The sequence below is a fragment of the Mauremys reevesii genome, linkage group 5 (genome assembly GCF_016161935.1).
Source record: "Mauremys reevesii isolate NIE-2019 linkage group 5, ASM1616193v1, whole genome shotgun sequence".
Classification (NCBI taxonomy): Eukaryota; Metazoa; Chordata; order Testudines; family Geoemydidae; genus Mauremys; species Mauremys reevesii.
Window position 1 is genome coordinate 40473662 of NC_052627.1, and position 27188 is coordinate 40500849.

The window sequence follows — 27188 nt, forward strand, 5'->3', positions numbered from 1 at the left end:
ACACTGAGATAAATGTATATTTATATAGCACATGGCATTTATTTAGGAACTTACACTGAATTTTAAAACTAAGTACAACTATTTAAAAAGTAAATGGAGTCCAGGAGAATAAATCAGCCTGCTTAGCAATCTGTACGTGTGCCCAGAGGGAGTGTAAAACTACTAATGCTATAAGTAATGTAAGTGCCTGGGCAGTTCATAGAGATTTAGATAATGTTTCTGTCCAAATATTTTCCAGAGTGGAGACTGGCAGCTAAGGAGGAGAAAGTGTTGTAGAGTTTGGTTTAACAAATCATACAGCATTAGTTCATTTTGGGAGATACACTCAGACCCAGGGAAGTGAGGGAAAGAATCAATCCTCCGAGCTTAGGTGATGGAGTCACAGGGGTAACTGAAGCCCCTCCAGCTGTTGAATCCCTACCTCTAGTATGCAGGCAATAGATGGCTTATTTGTATAGTGTATTCCGGCCAGGTGCTGAGCAGTCTGGCCCCAACCAGCAAAGCACCAGAGCACATGCTTAACTTCAAGCATGTAACAAGTTTTACACTTACTGAGAAATACTTCTCCAGGATTTCAATATTCAAATCACATAAATTAAGAGAGAAAACAAATCACAATGTGGCATACAGCACAAATCCTGCTAGTAGCTCAGTCTGTGCAACCAGTGACTAGATTCTGACAGATAAGTGTGCTGTGCAGGATAGTGCTTTCACACATAGTGTATGTGGTTTGTGGCTTTTTAAAATCATTATCTTACTTTTGTGGCTTGCATGATTTTTCAACATACAAGAAAACATACCCATTTCCTCACAAACAATGAACTTGAAAAAAAAATGTCTGTCCAGTCCTGAAGCTCTTACGTCAATGGGAATTTTGCCGGACTGAGTAGAGACTTCACAGACTAGGTCCTGTAATTTTGGGGGAAGCTTATGGATAAACCATATGAAAAGCAGGTTTCCATAACACACCCTTAATTGGTTTTGCATTGTGGTTAATGGAAACCACATTTTCTGTAAACTCTCTGAAAATGAATTCCTCCATAGAAAACTCAAAACAAAACACAGTAAACAGTCTATACATCTGTGTGGCCTATAAATGCTCCATGGCAATCACTGATGTGCCAAAACATTCCTTAGTGTAAATTCTACCTGCTTTACTTGTTGCCTCTCTGTCCGTGCAGGAAACCTACCTAGTTCCCAGTCAGTGGAGTGTTGATGCCATCACAGCTTCTCCTGCCCATTTTACAGGTGCTCAAGGGCGATAGGAGTGGGTGGGCTGTTTGGGGGAGAAAAGGGCAAGAACTTCTCTAGGAAATTAGGGCTCCACACCCAGGCGACATAGCAATGGGATGAACTCACAACCATAAAGAGCAACGAAGAGTCCTTTCGGCACCTTAAAGCCTAACAGATGTATTGGAGCATAAGCTTTTGTGGGTGAATGCCCACTTCGTCAGACGCATGTAATGGAAATTTCCAGAGGCAGGTATAAATATGCAGGCAAGAATCAGTCTGGAGATAACGTCATCAGATCAATCAGGGAGGATGAGGCCCTCTTCTAGCAGTTGAGGTGTGAAAACCAAGGGAGGAGAAACTGCTTTTGTAGTTGGCAAGCCATTCACAGTCTTTGTTTAATCCTGAGCTGATGGTGTCAAATTTGCAAAGAAACTGAAGCTCAGCAGTTTCTCTTTCAAGTCTGGTCCTGAAGTTTTTTTTGCTGTAAGATGGCTACCTTTACATCTGCTATTGTGTGGCCAGGGAGGTTGAAGTGTTCTCCTACAGATTTTTGTATATTGCCATTCCTAATATCTGATGTGTGTCCATTTATCCTTTTATGTAGGGACTGTCCAGTTTGGCCGATGTACATAGCAGAGGGGCACTGCTGGCACATGATGGCATATATTACATTGGTGGACGTGCAGATGAATGAACCGGTGATGTTGTAACTGATCTGGTTAGGTCCTGTGATGGTGTCGCTGGTGTAGATATGTGGGCAGAGTTGGCATGGAGGTTCGTTGCACGGATTGGTTCCTGAGTAAGAGTTGTTATGGTGCCGTGTGTGGCTGCTGGTGAGAATATGCTTAAGGTTGGAGGGTTGTCTGTGGGCAAGGACTGGCCTGCCTTCTAAGATCAGCTACAACATCACTGGTTCATTCACCTGCACGTCCAGCAATGTTATATACGCCATCGTGTGCCAACAATGCCACTCTGCTATGTACATCGGCCAAACTGGACAGTCCCTACGTAAAAGGATAAATGGACACAAGACCCAAAAAGGTCCGGTCTCTTGGCCTCCTAATTTTTGGGGATGGAACTAGAATGCCCTTGCTTTTCCTTCTCATTGGCCACCGACACAACCAATGACCCAGGGGGTGGGTCAGTGTATAAGTATTTGAAACCCCTGGTGGGGAAGAAATACATTTTATTAGCCCTCTTGGAAGTGGGTGCAACTGAGGATGTGGTTTGCCAGAAGGCTTTGGCAATCTTTAGGACCCCTTCGTGCACTAGAAGCGCGACACATGCAGGGGTGAGTATGGAGTGCACATTGAACAAAGTGTCTGATTGCTCCGCCATCAATTCTGCCTCTAGGCCTAAGTTAGTGGCCACCCTTTGGAGCAGGGCTTGGTGCGCCTTAAAGTCATCTGGTGGGCTAGCACAGAAGGACCCCATCACAGCCTCGTCTGGAGACGAGGACTGAACCACTGGGAGAGGGCCCGGGGCATCATTCCCCGCAGGGGAAGGGGGCCTCGGGGTGGGCACCTGTCCCTCCACCTCAGTGTCAGCTAACGCTTTGTGCACCGAGCCCAAGCCTAGTGCCATCAGTGCTGTTTGGAGTCTGTCTGACGTGGTGACCGACGACTGGTGAGACGGGCATTGGCATAACCAGCACCGCCGAGGTTGATGCAACCTCAGGAGCCTAGATGCTACGATGCAGTCTCAGAGAGGGGTTGAACTCCCTCCCTGTGCCGGAGGAACCCTCCTCCAGTGAACAGGGCAGGGCCGTTGACGCCTGAGTCTGGCGGCTAACCATCACCATGGGTGACCTGTGCCTCAAATAGTCAGACCAGTGCCGGGAGTAGGGGGAGCAGCACCGTGCTGGGGAGCGTCTAGGTGACGGTGATCATCGGCGTGGAGAGGGTCGGCATGAAGATGACCAACTATACAGCGACTGACGATTCCCTCTGGGTGAGGCCCAGTATGAGGGTGGAGACCGGGAGCACGGTGCTGGTGTTCTGTGGCGGTGAACTGGTGACCTGGGCTGATGCGGAGACCGGGAGCACAGCGATAAATGGCTCTGCCTCAGCTCTGTAGACCGGCAGCATTCACTCACCTTCTGGGAGGCTTTCACGGCTGGCTTGTCCTTGTAGGGAGCCTTTGCCAGGTCCATCGCTGCACGTAGTGCTGGCTGCAGTGGGAGAGTCCTCTGCTCTCTGGGAACCGGGAAGGCATTGACTCTGCCATCAGTCTGGATCCCCTACTGCTTCCCAAAGTCAGTGGATCCCTTAGGGGGGTAGGAGGTCCCCTCGGGGATGTGCCACCTTGCAGCTCTGGTGTGGACAGGCAGCCCAAACAGGGTCCTTTACCCAATGCCCCTTGGTCTATCTTGCTTGGTGCTAGGTCCCGCTTCTTAGGCTTCTTCTTGGGCACTAACGAAGGGGAATCGGTGCCGGGCAGAGCCCAGTGCCAGGGGCGCGCTACGCACCGAGGCCAAAGTGCTGGCGTTGCGTCCGGCCAGGCCAGCTCCGAGGCTGGGCAAAGAGCGGTCTTCATGTGGCGGGCCCTCAAGTGAATGTAATATTCTTTCTGTGTCCTAGGATGAAACTTCTCACAGATGCGACACTTTTTTTTTTTTTTTAACGTGGGATCCCCCCTGGCACTTCAGACAGCTGCCATGCCACGCATAGGCCTGTTACAGTCAGCGAAGGGTGTAAAACTCGGAGACGGGGCATCCCCTAACTGACTAACTACAGTACTTCACAGCTACTAACTAACTAATCTACAATAAACAGAACTATTTACAGCTGGAACATGAAGTCGAAAGGGAAAGAACTGCTGATCACTTGCAAGGCAAGGGAGAAAGGCACTCAGACCAACCACTTTTGGCGGTAAGAAGGAACCGAGAGGGCATAGAACTGGCGGTACCTGATATGCTGACCCATTAGTGCGGAACTCGAGGGGCAGCCACAGCTGACCCTACAGATACCACTAAGGCAAAAGTCTCCGACAACTGTGTATGTGGGCACACACACACACACACACACACCTAGAATGGAATTGACATGAGCAAGCACTTGAAGAACAACTCTTCTGTCTTTGAGGATGACCTCACATTATAAATAACTGCTTTTTCAAAACAAAACCAATCACACTATAGAAAAAAAAAACTAACCAAGTTTCTATTACAAGAAACTGATACTTGGAGAAGAGAAAATTTGTAACGTGGAGAAAGAAGATAGTGCTTGATGCAACCTCCCCTCTAGAAAATCTGCAGGAAAAAATAAAGATTAAAAACTAGCAACAAGTTGGACAGAAAATAAGTGTCATTGGAAAGAACAATGGAGACAGTGAAGAAATTAAAAGAAAGATGGAAAGATTTAGAGCATAAAGCAAAGGAAAACATTGCTAACTATTAACAAACAGAAGGTCACTGGGAAGATAACAAATTGGACTTCACTTGAGTCTAGGATTGCTAGCTTTATAAATCCAGATTGTCTAAACGCTGCATGATCCCAAGCTACAGCAACAATGGCAGCAAAGTTATGTATTTTTGTACTGATTAGATAAATAAGAGATGAGACAGTCACAATGTAATTAACATCAAAGTGATTTAGTATTACACGTTTCAAGTATATAGGCATAAATAGAAACATCTATGGTAAAAAAAAACAGGATTTAAAACCTCTCTTCTTCCAAAACATAAAGAGGCCAATGGGAGCCCGATTGGAGGCTCGGCCTTTTCTGAAAAAACAGGTAGATGCCTAGCTATGGGATTTAGCAGTCTAACTTTAGGCTCCTGTTTTTGAAAATCTTGGCCTTATAAAAGTAAACACTTAGAGACATTTAGTATTTGAACTGATAGATCTGATAGACAGATGCCTCAAGATTGCTGGTCTCAAAATTGCAAATCTTCTTTGTCTTTGAATTAAGGAATCATGGGTCATGACCCTGACTTCTAAGCAACTGCATTAATGTCTTTTATTAGATTACAGCTCAGAGCTGTGCATGAATACCTAAAACTACCTCCCTTATGTCATATTTATCAAATAGATACAATATGTGTGTCCAGTCTCTTACAACCATGATGGATGAAAATACACAAAATCAGAAATATTTGCTGGTATGGGTGCTTATGTCTTTCTTACAGAAAACATATACCATATACAAATTAACATATATGGTTGCTTGTTCTTGCATTTTGATGGTAAAACTACCAAGCTAATACCTATTGTGTTGTTTAGGTAATAAACAAGTAAAGCATGGCTGTGGTTTTGTGTGAATGTCTCCAAATAATTTTCTAAATCCTCCTAGGAACTTGGAATTGTTTAGCAAAATGAACATTAAAATATTAGCTCTTCAGTAAAGACAAGAAAGTGATGCTAGATTGATGCTTGTTCAAAACTCAAGAAAACTCTCAAAAGATAGATAATAAGACTGAGATACATAAAATACACACACACAAGCAATATATGCATTATATATATACCATATATACCCCCATATCAATATCTCTCATCTTTCTTTTCTTCCAGTGTCCAGTGTGCCACATCCAGTAGTAGTAGTTAATCCTGATCACCACCAACTCCCAAACCTCTCTCTACACTCACTTACCCATCCACCACATGCACCCCTTTCTTGTATAGGCCATACATGCCCAGGTTCACACATCTGTGCCAACTGAGTGTAAAATGGCTGTACAAAGACACAAACCACAATTTAAAGCCAAATCTCCACTTTTCTAAACCTTGTGCAGTAAAATTGCTCACACTAATGTAATTTAGACCAGTGTAAGGGTATAACGTTGTCAAGCCAGGGGCAAAACAGTATGTGGTTAGGTAAACGTTAGTTTGATTTTGGGTTCCAATACATGTATGTAAGATGTGGCTAGTTAGAGAGACAAAGTTGGCGAGATAATACCTTTTTTTGGACCAACTTCTGTTGGGGAGAGAGAGAGAGAAAGCTTTCAAGCTTACACAGAGTTCTTCTTCAGGTCTGGGAAACTAACTCAAAGTGTCACTTGCTGAATACAGGATCTTAACAGAATGCTTAGCATAAGTAGTTAACACATATTTCAAGAGGCCACGGTGAAGTGGCCCGTTAATACCCCTCCAATCATAAGGAGGCAAGGAAAGAGGATGGGGGACAGCAGCTGGGAAGGTTGTTAGTGGATAACAGATTGTTGTAGTAAGCCATAAATCCATTCAGGCCATGGTTTTTAGAGTCTACCAGAGTTATGAATTTAAACTCCCATGATTCTCTTTTGAAAGTGTTTCTTTGAGGATGAGGGCTGATAGGTCAGATGAGTGATTGCTTTATGAAAAGTGTTCACCCACCTGTGACATGGTGTTTTTGTCTTATCATTTTCCTGTGTAAGTTCATTTGAAAGCATAGTGTTTGGCTGGTTTCATCCACCTAGTTGCTACTGGGGCACTTAGTGCTCCGGATGGAGGTACACCACATGTTGTGATGAGGTAACACGTTTTCAAGATCCATGGATCCTACAAGGTGTTTCGTGGTGGATGTTAATCATTGTAGCAGTGGAGATATTCTGCAGGTTTTGCATCTGTTGTTCTGGCAGGGTCTGGTTCCACTTTGAGTTGGTGTGTCCTGGTCTGTGGGGAGCTTGCTTCTGATTATGCGCTTGGAGAGGCTGGTGGGTTATTTGAAGGCCAGAAGAGGGGGTTCAGGGATGATTTTTTTTTTCCAGAGTGTGGTCCCCATCTAGTATGGGTTGTAGTTGTTTGATGATATGTGGGTGGTGTAAGCCTGAGCCTCAATCATCTCCAAAGTCCTGTGCAAATGTGGTGTACAGTTGTGCTTTTGCAAAAACGCATATTCACTCACAATGGAAGAAACACATTTAGAGAAAAAACTATGAGCCTGGGCTTTATGAAAGTGATTGTATTTTTTTTAAAAAAGTCAATTTTGTGATAGAGCAGCCTTTAAATAGTATGTTCTGATTTTTTTTAAATGCTTTATTATTAAACGAAGGCATTTTCTTTTCCCTTGTTGGTAAAACACCCTGAGCTGCCTGTATGAGATACTATCTGCATTCAAAGATGTATTTAATAATGTGTAAATTATCATAATAAAACAGCTAACAGCAAACTACTTCACAGTTAAGCAGACAATGAATGAATAAGCAATGAAAATCTTACAGAGTCCTGAGAAGGTCTAGAAACCCCCTGTAGACATTACCAGATGATGCAGAGTGGCATGGCTATTGGGTAGTTCTTTACAAGAAAATCTATTAGTTTAGCAGCTGTGGCAACAGACTTTTGAGCCTCTGTGGATTCCAGTGGCAGTGACAGGGTGTTTTTGTTTTTATTTTTTAACAAGTAAAAAGGGACTAAGGATAATTTTACTACCAATCAAATGGTAACAGAGAATGCATTTGTCTATTTTTTTTTAAGGACCAACTTTCCTCTTAATGAAGGATTTGAGGGAGAGAGGGGGTAAAGGCAGAATCATGTCTGCTGCAACAAGGGCCGCTTATCGAGCTGATTTTTATACAGTTACATTTTAGTCTTACAGAAGGTATTAAACTGATTTATGTCTCAAAAAAACATTAGCAATATTTTGTTAGGTCCCCTCCACCAGCGTAACATCCCCTGTTGAGAAGAGAGGATAAGTCACCTAGATCACAGATGGTATGGAGTTAATGAGGTCAAGTTTTGTACTAACATGAAAAATCTGAAAGAACTAATAAAATGTCTTTTCAACCATTGGAGATTGCTTAAAAATCAGAGCAAATGTCTCCTTCACAGACAGAGGTCTATTTAAAGTGTCCAACATGTATACAATTATCAGTGTAATGTTTATTCAGGAAATAGGCACTTGGATCAAATACAGATAGGAATTCCTAATGCTTGGACTGGCCAGACAGAAATATTAAGCTTTTGTGATTTAAATTATTCTAAGATTCATAGACAAGAGAACATTAGATTATGAATAGCATGTTTTCTACTATTAAATTAATAATAGTATCTGCTGCTGCCAAAATTTAGCAGGAGAAATCTATCTTTCTATTTACGTGTACTGTATTGTGTATGTAATAAAGCTGACTAAAAAATTTCCATTTAACAAGTATTCGATGGAACATGGTTTTTATATCAAAACAGACATTTTCACAAAACGTGTCAGTTTTTATTCAATTTTTTTTATTCACAATTGAAAACCAAAAACATTTTGGGGTTTTCAGTAACTGAAATGCAAAATTTTTCAGTTTTAAACAAAAAACTGAACATTTTAAAAGAATATTTGATAAAAATGAAAAAAAAATAATGTTGAAATTTTTCTCACCAAAAAAAAAAAAAATCCTGACCAGCTCTAGTATATACTGTAGCTTGGTTTTATTATCATCACATACACTTATTGTATTTCACAGTATCTCTGCCTGTTTATGGCAATCCACTGCAAAGAAGTTCTATATAACCTGAAATAATTTCTGTCCCTGAGATTCAGTGAAAAGAGGCTTTATTTAAACAATCATGACAAAATGTGAATAGATGTTGATTTATCCTTAAAAGAAGAGCAACACCTACTTCAAAATATATTTTCCCTCTACTTGGAAAAAAAGTCATCAGTCAACTCCAGAAAATAAAAGGTGTGAAAATGTAGGCCCTGTGGTATTCATACCTTCTATCTCCTGTATGCAAACAGAGATTTCACATACAGCAACCACAGTTCTTGCAAAAGCATCATCTTCAAGAGGACAGATGTTTGGGAACTCACTCATGTCTCGCCAATGGGAAAATATAAACAGAAAAAACAGTTACCTACCTTTTGTAACTGTTGTTCTTTTAGACGTGTTGCTCGTGTCCATTCCAAGCTAGGTGTGTGCGCACCCATGCACACGGCTACTGGAGATTTTTCTCTTAGTGGTATCTGTAGGGCCAGTCCTAGCATTTCCTGCAGTCCTGCGCTTATGCACTGGTATAAAGGGGCACTGACAGCCCCCCACCCTCTCAGTTCCTTCTTGCTGGCAACTCTGACAGAGGGGTAGGAGTGCAGGGCATGAGCAACACATCTTGAAGAACAACAGTTACAAAAGGTAGCCAGCCATCATCATCATCATCTTCATCATCATCTTCATGATGACTCCATGCTAGGTGACTCCCAAGCAGTATCCCCGAAGGTAGACTCAGTTCACAGACATGCAGTCTGTAACATGAAGCTGGCATCATCCCAAGCCTGCTGTGTAATGGCATAGTGGGAGGTGAAGGTATGAATCAAAGACCAAGTAGCAGTTCTGCAAATGTCCTGAATTGGAACCTGAGCAAGGAAGGCCACTGATGAAGCCTATGCCCTCATGGAATGGGCGTTCATGATTGTCAGGGGTGGCACCTTAACCTGCTTGGAGCAGAACCTGATGTAGGTGGTTATCCAAGACAAGATTCTCTGGGACGAGACCACCAGACCTTTCCATCTGCTACCGCTACAAAGAGCTGTGTCGACTTGTGAAAAGATTTAGTGCTTTTGAAGCAGAAGGCCAGGACCCGCCTAACATCCAACGTATGCAGCCGGCGCTTGTCAGGTCTTATGAGGCTTAGGAAAGAAGACTGGTAGAGAGATGTTCTGATTAGTGGAACTGTGACACAACCTTTGGTAAGGAAGCTGGGTGGGGGCACAGCAGTATATAGTCCGTGTAGAACATCGTATAAGGAGGTTCTGATGGCAATATTTTAATCTCGGAGACCCTTTTGGTCAAAGTGATCGCCACCAGAAAGGAAACTTTCCACAAGAGAAGCAGCAGAGAACAGGAAGCCAGCACCTCGAAGAGGAGACCAGTGAGTCTCGTCAGCACCAGGTTCAAGTCCCAGTGGGGGACTGGGTTGCAAACTTGCAGGTAGAGCTTCTCCAATACTTTCAAGAACCTGATCGCCATCTCATGGGAGAAGACTGATCTACCACGCCCTGAAGGATGGAAGGCAGAGGTGGCCTTTAAATTGACAAAAGATGCTTTAGGTGGATTAGATAGTCTAAGATGAATTATAGTGATGAACAGGAGGGAGAAAGGCCATTTCTGTTATGCCTCATCATGAACAGGTCCAACTGGGGAGTCCCCCACCTCTGGATGATGTCACGGATCACTTCCAGGTGGAGGGACCACTCATGGCAAGAGGAAAAGGACCTGCTGAGTTGATCCATCAGTGTATTCCAGTTCTCTGGAAGGAGCGATACCTCAAGATGAACTGCATGTTGGACTAGAATTTCCACACCTATAGCACCTCCTGACACAGAGCCAAGGAGCAAGCTAATCCTTGTTTGTTGATATAGAACACCGAGGCCGTATTGTCTGTGAGAACCCGCACAGCCTTACCTGACAGATAAGGAAGAAACACCTGGCAGACCAAGTGAATCACCCTGAGTTCTCTGCCAAATGAGAGCACTGGAGATAGCCCTTCCCACATTGTCCTGCCAATAAAATGCAACTCTGATTTGGAGGGAATTCCTCAATGGGGAGTTTATTTAGCCTCCATGCTCATTCATGGCTTGAACCTGTTTGCACTGAAGTCAGTAATAAAACTCCAAATGAATTAAATGTTACAGAGAGAGAGAGAAAAAAAAACTCAGTCTTAGCCTCTAAACTAAAGCTACCAAAGGCCTAAATGTGAAAAACTAGTTGGCCTCATTAGCAATCTTCTGCATCAGCAATCCTCTGCCTGGTAATTGTCTAATAATTAGACAGGCCAAAAAAGTCAAATTTTGGTAAATAAAGTTAGGCACCTAACTAACTGGCTTGATTTGCAGAGGTGCTTGCACCTGTTCTTGCATTCATTCAATGGGAGAACCCTGAAAACCAAGCCACTTGTTTAGCGGCCCTCAACATTGATTTAGATGCCTAACTTCAGGAACCTATGGAGGTAACAGAATGAAACATAACACATTATACTGTAATTTCTCTCTGTATCCTTAACATTATAGTCAGCAGTATTCAAACCACTAGTAATTAGATTTAAAACGAAAGGCAAAATCTGGAACTTAATATAATGAGCGTTTTTAAAAAAAAGTGAAAAAGCTGATTCAACTCAATGATGGCTTTGGAGTACACATATATGGTTACATTTAATATTCAAAAATGTTTTTGAGTAAAATGCAGTAAGCTATTTCTTCTCAACAATTAAGCTTTGGGCCCTGCAGTAAGCAGCATCATGGTATGTACTGTACATGATTTTGGAACAAACCCAAAACCTACTTCACTGGGTAGGTAGGTAGAACATAATATCTCCTCAAAGCTAATATGATTTGTAAGCTCACTACATCAAGAACTTCTACGCATTCCCCTTTCACAATTCTTTGGGTGCTTCTATTTTTCCTTTTAAAAAATAGTAGCTTTTATTAAAACAAATCCACACTTACATAAAATTTTAATGTCAAGTTTGCCGGTATTTTTTCCTCTTTTCATTGTTGGAAGAGGTTTTGACTGCTCTTTTGTCTTTCCCTTCCTGTTTACTCCAGCATTAGAACCGACACCTAGGGCCACCCACAGTGTGCACTATTTAGCAGCTGCCAGGTCTAAATCAAACTCTGCAATGATTTTTCTGGCAGCCTTTCTTGTTCTCTGGATGGTTTGCAACCTAGTCCCACTGGTGAAGTGCACACTGGTGAAGTGCATGACTTGTTATTGCATTTAGTAGACTTTACAGTTTTCCATTTCAAAGGCTTAAGTAAAGCATTGTTTTCATTAGAACCATGTATAAGGCTTCTGAATAATAGTGCTAAATGATTTTTTTTTAATTCCACATTTCTGTGCTTAGCTAATGCAAAAATACTTGACAGATGACTCTTTAGACTTTTAGCTATCCCTATCCTTAGAGTTCATGAAAATAATTGTGTGGCAATATGTGTGAGAATCAACTATACTATAAAAATCAGTTTGAAGGTGGGGTGGAAGGTGAAGAAGGAATGTCACATAAATCACAGACTGAAATTTGTAATCTTTTGCGATATGACTAAAGTTAAATTAGAATATTAGAGATGATGTAACAGAATTTAGACCCTTCAGTCTTTTATAGTGAATTTTGTGTACAAAATTAAACCTAGAACTCTGTTAAGCCACCTAACCCAAAAAGTAACTCCAAGAAATGTTGCCACTTAAGAATGTTTATTGGTTTACTTATTCTATTTTTATTAAAATATTTAAGAATTACTGGAAATGCAAATCTAAATTTTGATTTTTGGCCTATTCATATGATGTACATTTTTCTGCTTTTCCTTAAGAGCTATAAATTGCCTTTGAAAGAGTAATTGTTCATGATCTTGTCTTTTTATTTTTCAGTTTGCTGGAAACAAAGGAAAATTAATGTATCTTATACTTTTATTTAAACTCTTAAATGTGCTTTTACTTAAAAGTCTGAAAGGATATCATTAAAGGATAAAGATAATCATAGCTAAGCAAAACTCACTCAAAATGTCAAATACTTTTGGGGTTTTATTTCATGTGAGGCTGAAAATTGCTCAGTTTTTTCAGGGAACCCAAATCCTCAACCTGCATCTGTGCATACATAGGGTCTAATCAATTTTGACTTCAGTGGGCTTTGGATCAAATCCACTAAGACCAAAGGCAAGCTGAAACACAGCCTTGTGGAGAATCCATGCAATGGGACTCTGTCATATGTTTCCACAAGGAACTTTGTAAGGAATAGAGAGAAGTGGCCATGCTGGGGGCATGAACAGTGAGGGAACACATTGAACAAAGCCATAAGGATGAAACCTGATGTTGAAAACGAGCAATTAGACTGGTCACCCTATTCCCAGGAGAACCTAATCAGAGACAGATCACATGAAACAGAAATATTTTTCTTCCTTCAGCCCTGCTGTATTTCAACTAATTTTCAGTGCAGCAAAGCCTTTAGACTCAGGTTTTGCTCCATAGCACTGTGGAAACATAAGAGAAATTTCTTTATAGAAGGCAGCAACAAAAATGGCAATTGCTAGCATTCATAAAAGTATTCTGTTTTGCACAGTCATGTTTTACTCTCAACACATCAGTACAACTTCCACTTTGGAGAGGAAGAGGAAGATGATATAAATGGTGGTCATATTTAGGCCTGGTCTACACTGGGAAGGGGGAGGGGAGAGGAGAGGGAGGAATTGATCTAAGTTACGCAACTTCAGCTATGTGAATAACGTAGCTGAAGTCAACATACTTAGATCTACTTATCACAGTGTCTTCACTGCGCTAAGTCGATGGGTGATGCTCTCCCATTGACTCCGCCTTGCCTCTCGCCCTGATGGAGTATCGGAGTCCACAGGAGAGCGCTTGGTGGTCGATTTATCACGTCTAGTCTAGATGCGATAAATCGACCCCCGCTGGATCGATTGCTGCCTGTTGATTCAGCAGGTAATGTAGACAAGCCCTTAGACTGTCAGTCTTGATTGTACTCCTTTAGCTGACTTTGGGTAAAAAGGTCTATTTTTCTATAAAACTCAAAATGATGTTTAACAAAATATAAATAAATAAAGAGAAAAAGGTTCTCTTGAATACCAATTATTATCATATTCTAGCTGAGAGTTTATAAAACATTAGATTTCAGAAAGGGTTGCCCTGTTTCTACAGGTAAATAATGCAATTTTTTCAGCACCATTTTTTTTTAAATGCAGAACTGAGCAGAACTTAATTATTTCATTTGTGGGATGTCTTCCACATCTCTTAATATCAATTCAACAATATACACTGTATGAAAAATAGGCAGGCCATTACTACATGGACACAATCATGAATCATTTCATATCGCAAAATACTGTATACATCATCAGTATACAGTATTTGTATGCTTAAGTATCCAGGCCATGTTTAATTGTTCAGATGACAACTGAATCAAAAGTTTGTCTGAATAAGCAAAAAATACTCAGCTATTGGTCACCAGTGATTGTTTAAAATGCTTTACACGTTTGTTGACAAGTTTTCATAGTTTGCTACGAATGTATTTCTAACAATGTAAACAATAGTAAGGTCAAAGTTTAGATGACGATATTTAGTCAAATCTTTTCTAAGATCACGGAATTCAATAATGTCCTTCTAGCAACAAATAAAGCCTTTGTACTTTTAGATATCACAGTGGGAAATACCTACATATAAAAGTGAACATCAGGAATAGAGCTGTGTGGAAAAATGTAATTTGACTTTACAGAGGATTTCAGTGTTTCAAAATCTGATTTAGTTCCGATTTGGAACAAAACCCCAAAATTTTGAAAGGGAATGAATCCCCAGCTCCAGGGCACTTCACTGGGTAGGCTGCCCTCCTGAACCATGGAAGCCTTGGGTGCCCCAGGGTCCCAACATACTATAACACTCACCTCAGAGGTGAACTCACATCCCAAATGCTCAAACCACTGTACTAAAGGTTATAAGGGAGGGCTCCTCTTTCCCTTGACCCCACTTCCACCAGCATGAGGTTAGGTATGCTCTGAGAATGCCTAATGGATGTTGGCTCCACAGGCAATATAGGTGTATCAAATCCTAGACTCAGGATCCCGTTGGGACTTAGCTGCTTGGGTTCCTAGACTGACGCAACTGTGTGTATGCCCACTGGCAGAGATTTAGGGTATGTCTACACTGCACACTAAGCCTGGGCTCTAATTCAGATGTGAGCCCAAGCCGCCACCTTCTGTCCACACACAAATCAGTCTGTCTCAGGTCAGTAAGCACTCAGTACCCTGCTAGAAGGGTGGGTCATAGCCTGAGTCTTGCTGTGACTTGGGTCGAAGCCCTGTCATTTTACAGTGTAGATGTGGCTCAAGTCACAGACCTGAGTCAGAAGGTCTGTGTAGTTCTGTACAGACACCTTAGCATGGCTGCGAGACCTGTACCTAGGTCTAGGAATTGTAAACTCAGGTTTTCAGTTCAGTCTGCATGCTCAAACATGGGCCCAAGTCCCACAGACATAGGTTTACAATGCAATATCAGCATATCCTTGGGCACCTAGGGGACTTTAATGGTACACTCTCCAGGATCAAGGAATTTTAGGTGCCTCCAGAGTTAGTTGTCAGCTGAGCAGGGGTGCTGAGGATCTCGGTGGCCCCTAAGTGTTGGCCTTAAACATCTAGGTCCCTTTATGGATCAAGGTCCATAAGGAACTACAGGTTTAAGGGTATCCAAATGTATATAAAAGTTTGTAAAAACGTATCAACTAATATCCACATTAAGAAACCAAATACGTCTCAATATTTTGCCCTAACCTGAATGTATCTGAAATTTGAATAAGCTATTTGCTGTTCAAACTGGGGTTTGCAGTGTGTAACCTCAGGGATGCAGAAATGGTTTGACGGCAGAAGGAATGTTGAAAATTTCTCTAGAATTTTCAGAAGCGCTCAGGATGGAAGGTACTTTCATTAAGAAAAATCACAGTTTCCAATGTTTCATCTGAATTAAGCTAATATTAAGTTAATATTAAGCTAATATGTGCAAAGATAATTAACTATTGGAACAACCACTGATGGATTCTCCATCACATGAAGTCTTGAAGTCATTAAATGAAGACTGAATGTCTTTCTAAAATATATGCGCTAGCTCAACCAGAAGTTATGGGCTTGATGCAGGAATTACTGGGTAAAATTCTATGACCTGTTTTATGTCAGACTAGATGATTATAATGATTCCTTCTGGTCTTAAAATCAATAGTATTTTATTTTATACTATTAGTTACCTTTCAAACAATGACACCTTCATAGAAATTAAGTTTTCTGCTATCCAGATGCAAATATGGAGTTGGGGTGTGAAGGAGAGGGGAGCACGACGGCAACTTAATTATAGCAATAAGCTTGTTTACTCAAAACATGCCAGTATTGAGCCCCACTATTTTGAAATGACAGATCCCTACTCTGGTGTGAGCTTATATAAAATGTCACTCATATATAAACAAACTTGACTTTTAAACTTCAGAACTATGGGTTAAGTGGTATAAAAATAACCTGACAGCACTAAAACCAGGAATTTCAAACAGAATTCTGTGTCTGCCCACAACATGGCTGCAAGGATTTCCACTCATTTGCTTGTCAAAAAGAGGAGAAATAGGACATTCCAGCCTCCTATTGGGCAGTCATGACATCTCAGATGTATTGAGATCATCATACTACATATGGCATGAGTTGAGTAAGCTGAGGAAATGCTGTTTTCTCGGCTTCTGAACTGATGCTATTTTGATTAAATAATTGTATTATTACAACAATAAATTCTGTTTGAGCCATTTTAAACATCAAATAGAAAGGTTACTTACCTGACCAATAAATGGAGTTCTTTGAGATGTGTGGTCTCTATTTGTATTACACTCCAGGGGAGCATGCACACTGTGCGCCTGAGACAAGAAGATTTTTGCTAGCGGTGTCTGTTGGTCTGCACCTGTGCCCTTCTCCTCCTCCTGAGAGTATAAATGGCAATGTGGACTGACCGCCTCTCCATTTACCTTTCTACCATGAATAGCCCCAGGATAAGACTCCACAGCAGAGATGAAGGAGGGTGGGTACTGGAATATAGCTAGGGACCACATATGTTGAAAAATTCCAGTTAATGCTAGTAAAAATCTTCTGATCTCAGGCTCAGACACACCTCAAACAGAATACACGTAGACACCATCACTTGAAGAAGAACTTTATCATGTTCCTTAGCAATACACAACATTTATAGAAAACAAATTTCCACTCAGTAAAATCCAATTACCAATGTCTCCTGGTTGCTGCAGACTGACTAGTTAGTCTGGTTGAGCTGTTCTGTCATGCAGAAGCAGAGCTTGAACCATTTCCTTTTTCCTCCTACCTCATATTCACATAAGTCCTTAGCCCATCTTTCATTCAGTCCCATATTTTACATGTCTTTTAAAAGGCAGCTGGCAAGTTTTAAAGGTGTTAACGGTGTTTTGCTTACATACGACAGTGGCAATGTGGAAAGACATATGGGAACCCATGTAAGCAATGTATTAAGTAAAAGACTCTAGCGAGCTGCCAGACTGAGAAGACAATATGTATATATATAAAAATTCCTTACAGAGGTGAGTTATTATGGATATCTAAGCGCATAAATAACAGAAGGAAAATCCTAATGAATCACACTTCTCAAAAGAGCAATTCTGTAAGTATTCCAGTTCTGGCAAATAAAAGCTTCTTACTTCTTTGTAATGACTAATTTCCTTAGACTGCAAAAATAATGTGCATCTGTGAGCACTTCATTGTCTGCATTATGCAGGTGATCAAGATCTATCTACACAAAGTGAAATTTACAATACTTTTCTATTCCACAAAGGGTGTCAGCGCACACCCAGCCTAGAATCTGTCCCCAACATGGTGGGGGTGGGGGAGACCAGAAGTAAATAGCACAAAGCTGGTTATGATGACTTTACATCACTTGGGATTCTCATATGCAAGCAGAATTCATAGCTGCCTGTTTAAAGCCATCCCTTTTGCTAGGCAGGCACAAGGGGGAGAGAGTGGGAGCAAGGGTTGTCTTCAGTAAATAGATATACATGACTAGCCTTTTAAACCAGAACAGATGACTCCAGGGATATCTGTGATCCTAAGGTCAGAGAATAATCTTCAGAGACATCTCCAGCCTGCATTACAGATATTATTCCTACCTTCTTCACAAGGTTGTTTTAAGACTTAATTGATATTTGTAAACAGTTAATAGGGTAAAAGCGCTACACATGCCATTATTGTTATTAAGACAGACAGAGAGTTTGCCAGAGACTAGATCTGGAGGTGAGAGAAATACAAAAATGTTGGGCATTTAACTCTCTTTCTCTTACTAATAATGATGCTTTTATAGCGACACTAACCTATTAATTGATTTTAAACACTGAACAAGTCCCAAGACAACTTTGTTAGGAAGATAGTAATAATTACCCCTTTTGATATGTGGAAAAACGAGGCACAAAAAAAATAAACCAACTTGTCCAAGGTCACACACAGATCAATGTAGGAATCAGAAATAGAATTCTAAGATTATTAATTTTTATGCCCTTTCCCTCCATTTTGAATCACAAATAATATCTTTGAAACATCCTCCCTTTATACAAACAGCAATAATTTATTTCCCTGCATTGTCCATGGACAATCATGGTTCTTAAGCAGGGGTAGGCAACCTATGGCACGGGTGCCGAAGGCGGCACACGAGCTGATTTTCAGTGGCACTCTCACTGCCCGGGTCCTGGCCACCAGTCCAGGGGGCTCTGCATTTTAATTTAATTTTAAATGAAGCTTCTTAAACATTTTAAAAACCTTATTTACTTTACATACAACAATAGTTTAGTTGTATATTATAGACTTATAGAAAGGGACCTTCTAAAAACATTAAAATGTATTACTGGCACGAGTCTTCATTTATTCAACCTTAAATTAGAGTGAATAAATGAAGACTCGGCACACCACTTCTGAAAGGTTGCTGACCTCTGTTCTTAAGTAACAATTAAAGCAAGTGGGCCACGCTTACCCTTGTATGGGTGCGAATGTGCATCTTTAGTCCATCATTCTTGCTGAAAGCCTTGTCACAGTAAGGACACTGGTAAGGGCGCTCACCTGAAAATAAGATAAGCATCAGAGTCAACAAATGCAGACAGAGGAAAGAAACTATTGCCTCAGTACATCAAGGCAGCACAGCATGGTTGTGTGTCAAACATTTTTCTGTTCTAGTGCTCATGTTCAGTTCAAACGGAGAGAAAAAGATCTGAGCATTAGGGAAACTACATATAAAGAACAAAAGATCTGTTTGGACAGCATGCAAGGCTGGATCAAAGTATCACTTTCAGCTGCTTGATTTTGTCATAAAATATGAATACATGCAGAGAGGGATAAAAAACGCTGTTTGGTGACAACTGTGCTAGGATGAATTCTATTGTGGCTAGTACATGGTCACTTTTATGGTTAGTCACTAACTGTTCTCAAAGTACAGTACATTTCCCTCACTTCACATCTATTCATCATTAGAGCCATTTGAGTGTCACAAGCCAATTTAATTACAAAACCCACTTCTGTTCATTTGTTGCATTTAACAAACATGATGGCAGCAAGATCTGCCCTATGGGAGGCACAGCAGCTTCTGTGAGGTGCCCAATGACCCCAGTGGGAGTAGAGAGCACTCAGCACCTCACAAGAAGCCCGCTGTACCTCACAGGATTGGACACTTAAATTGATGTAAATCAGGATAGTTTCTGTTGACTTCAGTGAAGTCACTCTGAATTTATAACCTGTAACTCAGAGGCTGGGCCATTCAGATCCGCTCAGTAGAGGTTTTCTGTAGCAATTCTATAATTTAAAACTAATGATAAATTTTACAAGTTCTTACGTAAATTTTTCTTTGAGTATTTTAGGCAATGTCCTGGAATAAGACTCCAGCATCTAGGCTAATTGCACACAAAAGGCTTATCAACAAAATCAGATTTCTTCCATCACCAAACATATTTTTCAACAAGCTAATCTATGCTAACTAATTTTCCAACTAAATGGAATCTGTTCCAGCTAATCACACTGCTGCCTGGAGAACACTCCTTTATGTGCAGATACAACGAACCCCTTTCAGCCAATCTAGGAAAACTCAGTTGGTCATAAAAAAAGTCTTTACATGCATGCAGAACTTTGACAGGTTCCAAGCACTATATAAACATTAACTGACCTTCACAGCAACCCTGCATGGTAAGTAAATAAGTAAGATTAGCCCCATTTTAAATATGGGAAAACTCTGGACAAGTTGCAATGATGTGCCCAAGGCCACAGAGCGAGTGAAGGGACGGTACAGCGGACTATAGGAACATTCATTCTTGGAGCAAGGCAGACCTTCCCCGCCCCCATTCCGGTTTTCATTTCACTGTTTGAGGTGCTTATCCTTGAGTGCTTGACAGAAAGATGTTGGATGTTTTGTTCCGTATGAACAAAAACTTGAGGAATTGCAAAAGTGTGCATTGGAGCCAGCCTAGAGAAACAGTTTTTTAAAGTGACACACTTTGATTACATTACAGCTGACCCACTGGGTTTCACTGCTGCATGTATAGCCTTCTCGGAGCCTTGGCCTTTAATAGGCTGGCCCATTCTTTAATTAATGCCTGTGGGGAAAGATCCCACCTAAATGAAAAAACAACAGAAATAAAGGCAATGGAGTACTTGTGAAATGCAAACACTCCCTTTTCCTCCACCCTGCCTTATCTTATTAAGTACAAATGTACGGACTTGGCAAAGTATTTTTTAACAAGGCTGCTGTGTGATTCTGTGTGTTCTGAATTAGAAGTTTCACATCTGTTTGAAACATGACACTATCTCTCATGACCCCTGATGTCCCTAATTTATGCCATGAGCCTTCGAACTCTGTAGGAGCCGCTGGTGCTCAAACATTTAATTAATCCAGCTGACATTTTTATGTTTTAAAGCTTTTGTATTTTGAAGGTAAAGTCTGCAGAGGTCTGTAAGCAGATGAGTGCTGACAGCTAAGTGCTACTCCCCATTCTTCTGACAGAGGAAGACTTTTGCTTACAGGGACAGCTTAGAGCGGGTCTGAAATCTATTAATACTGTCCTTCACAAATGTATCCTGTTGTTTATGGTTCTTGATAAATAGATGTTTAACAGCTTTCAGCGGATGCCAGTAGAGGGCAACACTGTGACTCAATATCAACACGTACCTGATAAAGCCTGCCTATGATCAGCCATCACATCATGTAAATTTGCACCTTACAACTCTCTGGTATGCAGCTCAGAATTCCTATCTACTTTTTCCCATTCAACAGACATGGAGACTGTGGGTTGATGGGGCGACAAGTCATTGTGGCCTCAGGTTTTACTGAATTATACAAGTGTCTTCTCAACCATAACTATAGCATCAGTGATGATTGATAAAACATCTTTAATAAGATCCTAACTCATTTTATACTTATTCTTATTTGTGTTGTTTCTTTACCGGTTAAATTTTCTAAAACATTTCATATATGTGCCCAAAATATGCTCGTATGTGACCAATTGGCCCTTTTAGGCATGCATGTAGTTACCCAGTCTAGTTAGAAGCATCCCTCTCCCACAGGTTCTGCAGGATTAACGATGGGTCCTATTCAAGCCAAATTTGAATCTGCAACTACAGAACCTTTAGTACAACCCAAAAATCCTAACCTCTTTGTAACTGACCCAGAAATGATTGTGTGTATGTGTATGTATGTGTGTGTATGGGGGGGGGGGGTGTGTGTGAAAAAGTATTATGTCAGTTTTTTAAATTATTACATGCTTTCCCCCCCTCCCCTTGAATAAATGAAACTCGAGTTGGATTTCAAGAGTTGGGATGTATACAATCCTCAATATGCCTGGCCAAAATTTCCCTTCCTCGCTTTGGATTATATTGCGCTACCCTTATTTACATCAGTGAGTGATCACCTGCTCACAAAAGAATCCCAATAGTGGATTTCTTAATGAGACTATCTGAGTGAACAGGTGCTTTCGAATGTGTGTGCAGATTGCACAATAAAGCCCATTTTTGGCCCTACTGGATACATTTCAAGTTGTCCTAAAAGAAGAAAAACACCTTTGTTCCAAAGCATATTCAAAAATAATAAAAACTATATATTTCTTCTGTGTGTTCCTGTTAAGCTTTTGCCCAGAGGGTGTATTTCATACTGGAATATATCTTAAGTCTTGAAATGAGAGGTTCTCTCATTCTAAGAAAGTTCAGAAGTATTGGACATTAAATCAGGAGGAGCCAATGCTATATAATAAATGCTGCTGGGGAGGTGACATTATCCATCTATGTTTTGGGATTTGTTTGTGATCAACCAAAAACCACCAAAAGTCAAATGTAAACATTGAAATTCCAAGCCTAGCTTCAGATCAATTCAACCACAATAAATACTTGGGGATTTACAGGTGTAAACCTTCTCTGATCAGGAAGGGAATCGATCTCTTGTGTTTGTGGAAGAGATTAAAAATAAGATGAATAACGTTAAGAAATGAAAATCTTCAGCAACTCATGTTTGCCCAGATTTTGCATATCCACCTCTTTTCTCCTCTCCCTACCAACAAAAAAAAAAGTTACCAACCTTAAAAAGAAATAAAGATGAATAATGTAGCATGGTTTTTGTACAGCACACTCAGTTTCTTTTTTAGATATACCACTAATAAGACTGGTATTGAGACACTGTGTAAATATGCAGGTCATCTCACCACACTGAGAAAAATCTCCTGGGTAGAATCTTTAGACTAAAGGATGTTAGCATCAACATTAACCATTCTACTCTAAGTTCCGAGATAGGCAGTAAAAAATAAAACATTTTTCAGGATCAGAACGTTGGAGACGGACTAATTTGTGGTCTTGTCTATGGCAGTGTCATTGTTCTTTGCAGTAAACAACAAATTAAAATGTTTTAAAATACTGATCTCTCTTGAAAAATGAAAGATCTTAATTTAATTATTTTATGTATAACACAGAAGGATGAGGTGTTGGCAAAAATCCTTCCCACCCCCTAATATTTATCTAATAAAATATCATTTCGGATACATATAATTTGAAAAACATCTATGACACAGGCCAGTTTTTAATAAACAAAAAAACTTTCAACACCCTTATGCCTATAATTCTCATAAAAGCCGGTCTGATTTTTTTTTTATGCTGACAGCTGCGGCCCTGCTAGTAAGCCCCATGTGAACCAATCTGATCTGTATACCCCAATCTGAACATTGCTGAAGGTTTCCTACATTCAGTATTCACCAGACATAGTTTCTATATCTGGCCGTACTACATTTGCTAACATACTCAAACAACATACCCAAAATAATTTTATAAATGCAAATGATATCTGACACCCATAATAATCAACTAAATAAAAAAACAGCAGCTGTCTTACTAAAAAGAGCACAACAAACTTGAGTGACATAAACGTAGTAAATGCTGCAGCTATCCCTCTAGTTACATTTCACTGACTGTCACATCTTCATTGTTTAAAGTCAAACTGTTCAACAAATTACTTAAATTTCTCTGACAAAACTATCAGATGCCTCAGAGAAGCCACACTAGGATTTGGAATTAATTTGAAGTCTAGACTAGGGGTTGGCAACCTTCAGCACACGGCCCAACAGGGTAATCCGCGGGCGCCGCGAGACATTTTGTTTACGTTGACCATCTGCAGGCACGGCCTGTTGCAGCTCCCAGTGACCGTGGCTTGCCGCTCCCGGCCAATGGGAGTTGTGGGAATCGGCGGCCGTGGCTTGAGGCCGGTCAACCTAAACAAAATGTCTCACGGCCCGCCAGCAGATTATCCTGATGGGCTGCATGCCGAAGGTTGCTGACGCCAGGTCTAGACATGCTATTTCGAGTTTTTATTTAAATAAAACCAAACTTTCAATTTAATAAAAATAAATTTAATCCTAATGCGGAATCAAACAAAACTACTACATGATAGAAAACGATATGGGAGTTTTATGAAAAGTAAGATGTCATGATTAAATTTCCACGTATTACTTTAAAAATTTGTATGTATTTAAAGACCTAGCCAATTCAATTTGAGATAATTCACAATATGTACTGGACACTAATACAGCTTAAAAACTAAATTTATTTAGATTGCACCACTCTTATTCACATCCTGTATTACCCTACCCTATGAACAGTTCCTCTGATTTAATCAGACCACTCGTGGAGTAAGGAACTACAACATGAGTTAGGTATCAGAATCTGGCCCCAACATCTCGTATCTTCTGGAACTATAAAAAAATCATTTTCCTACCAATGAGTTCAGCAGCTATAGTCAAATGTCTTGAGCCTGATGATATAGCAGGATTTTGACAAGGGACTAAAATGTGTCTTACTTGGTGGTACCTCCCCACTTATTTTTCTGTCACTGTAATAAACCATAGTTCCCCAAATTGACTCTCACTTTCAAAAATCTAGTGGAAAACGGGATATAAAAATCATTAGAATAATATTTTGTTAGAAGTTACTAATTATTAAACAACCACTTGTGTAAGACTAAACAAATGATCAATTTAAAAAAAAAATTCAGTAATGTCTAATGCAGAGGTCTCCAATCTGTGGACTCACCCGCCTTAAGTGGGCAAGGAGGAACATTGGGGGGGGGGGGGCGGGAAACAGCTGCTGCCTGGGTCAGCCCCCACCAGGGGGTGGGAGGTGGGGAGGGAGCGCCACTCAGCTCTGCTCCTGGCCCCAGCCACTGGCTCCACGCCCAGGGGCCCTGGCTGCCAGCCTCGGCTGCTCCCACTCCCAGCTGGCCCCAGCCTCCTTACCCCTGTCCGCACACCCCATTCTTGGAGCCGCGGCCCAGGAGGGGAGGCACGGACAGGGGTGAGGAGGAGGCACGAGGTAAAAAGTTTCGGGACCACTGGTCTAGAGGTCTCTATTGACACCAGGACAGTTTACAAACACATAATAGGAGAGAGTCCCACCCTGAAGAGCTTACAATTTAACTAGACAAGACAAAAAGTGGAAAGGGAAACAGGCAGAGAGACAAGAGCCACAAATGTGGCATCTATTTGAAGAACTACTGTATATACGATGAAGCAATCTTATGAAGATCTTCATTCACTTAGGTTTGGCAAAAAATATTTTAAATAATTTCAATGGATAATATCAATATTTATTTTTAAGCATTTTTTCAATGTTTATTTCATTTTTTAAAAATGTTCACAGTGGTGCAAAATTTTGGGTTGTAAGAATTTTTAAAATTTTTATCTATTTAAATTTTCAGTTGTGGGAAACTGGAGGTGGGGGTCAGACAACAATTATTTAATGCCAGCAGACATTGAGATTCAAAAAGTTAAAGTTTATACCTGGTAAAGCACAAATTTTCCACATTATAGGTCAAAATATGCAAAGTAAATATCCTAAAAATCAAACTCTAGTTCTCAAGCAGCATTGTTCTTACTTTGCTTACCTGTAAATTTCAATCATGATCAATGGAAATATTTTGTGTGTGTGGGGGGTGGGGGTGGGTGTGTGCGCGTACGTGTGTACACACAGTGAAATCAATATTTACTGACATTTACCAATAAAAATCAAATACTTCCAAGCCTAATTACATTGCACTGGCATTCATTTTGTTTAATTTCTCTTAAAAAAATTAATATCCATCCATGAGATGCCTCTAATGGTTAATGTGTAGATTTTCTCTCACTGATAGGTGATTCCTCATTACAATTATTAGTGTTATGAGTGGTTCATCTAGCCTTGTATCATCCTGTCTGATTTACTGGAGTTTCTTTATATTAGTTCATTTAGAATTTGACAGAGTTAGAGCACCAATGTATCAGATAGTGTGTTTAAAAGTATGAGCCCTGAATGCTGGTTCAGTTGAAGATTTTGCACAGTGGGTCAACTGAAGTCAGAGGAAGCCTTTCCACTGATTCCAGTGAGCACTGGATCAGGCCCAATGTGCTTAATTTAAAATCAACTTTATTTTTTTTTTAAATGATCTTGCAGAAAATTATTTTTAAGGAGCCAATCCTGCTGAGTGTTGAGGACGCTCAGAACCTTCCATAAGGCACTTAGCATCTTGTAGGATCAACTCATATACATGCAATGAATTTGTCTTATAAAGATTACTAAAGACTCTATAGAAGGGGCATTTCAAGTGTATTATTTTTAAAAGGTGATTTTCAAAGGGACTTTGTTGAACTGCAGCTCTGAAATTCCCTGGGTTTAAATACCTGATTTGAGAGCAGACTAAAGATGATTAGAGTTTAAAAATAAAATAAAAAATCCATCACCACACAATTCTAGTGGAATGGAGACAATTCTCCTGGGGAGAAGTGGTTAAGCAACAGGGACATCTGGATCACATATGCAACACCCCCTACCAGGTGATCAATAGGGCAGTCCAGAAAGGGAGTTGTAAGAGCCCCTTTTAGTCAGAGATAATGTGGGGTGATGACAGCATTCAATAGCAAGTTGAGATGGGCAAAAGGTTAAAAGATAGAACAAAATTATAATCCGTGGCATATGCTTAGAATTTTATCTGTTCTGGAGTGCCTCACTCTTTACACATATACCTTATGCTGCTACTGTTCCACACCTTCAACTCCCACTAAAGTAAATAGGAGTTTTGTGTTCATAAGAATACTGAGCATTAATTTTATATATGTACCTACAGAGGGAGAGAGAGAGAGAGAGAGAGAAAAAACCACAACAGTCACTAAGAAATGATTGTCTACTGAAATCAACGGGACAGCTCCCATTGACTTTAACAAGGAATACTGGGAACAAAAATCACCACACAGGTGGATTATCTTGTGAAGATTAAATACGTAATATTGGTTTCTCTAGCACTTTTTCAACTTCCAAAAACGTTAAGATAATACTCAGTTAAGTATTTATGTCTAAGTGTAAAATGATTTACTGACTCAGAGGAGACAAAAATCTCATTGCAAATAAGGTGCAATTTCCATTTCCCCAATTTTACAGTTATAGGGTCAAATTTTCAAATGTGCCTGTGTGTGGCTTAGGTAAATAAGGCACTTTTGAAATTGTTACCACTGGATACTAGCAAGGCCAAACTGAGTAATACCAAATGGGTCAGTATTCAAGCAGTGATCTTGGCCAAACACTGTAGCTAACTGTTCTGTATACGAACTCGACAATTAGGCTCAATGGATAAAGCAGACGATAAATAAGTGCGGTATTTTTACCCTTTCCCTTCCCAAATATTTTGCTCATTTGGTAAATGTACCATTGGATGTTCATGGCTTCAGAAGGGATAAACGAAAACATTTAGTAATAGCTTAAAAATTTCTCTCATGTCAAAAGCCAAGCTATTTTATAACTGTTTGAAAGATACAATACAGGTTTTTCAATATTTCTGGTTTCCAATTGGGACCAGAACCAGAAAAGCCAAAATTCTTGTGCAATTATATACCCTGAACTTAGCTGGATATGAGGGGTGGGGTTATATTCCTTCACTGGGGTGAGAGAAGAGATCTTGCATTGAGACATAATGATTCCATTACATGCCAAAAATGGAGAAAAGGTCTTCAGCTGTGGTTCATTAAGAGGTGTTTCTTGGG

At 40.3% G+C, this 27188-nt stretch overlaps 1 protein-coding gene across 6 annotated transcripts in view; it reads right to left on the reverse strand.

Moving 5' to 3' along the window:
• The window catches only part of PRDM5 (PR/SET domain 5), a 143658-nt gene that overhangs the window by 16733 nt on the left and 99737 nt on the right, over positions 1–27188 (reverse strand). For 5 of the 6 annotated variants that reach the window (XM_039542564.1, XM_039542565.1, XM_039542567.1 and 2 more), the window contains one exon: positions 18641–18726. The exons of the other annotated variant lie outside the window; for it this stretch is intronic. In XM_039542564.1, the coding sequence (XP_039398498.1) occupies positions 18641–18726 (86 nt within the window). The remainder of the gene's footprint in view (positions 1–18640; positions 18727–27188) is intronic. 6 annotated transcript variants of the gene reach the window in all.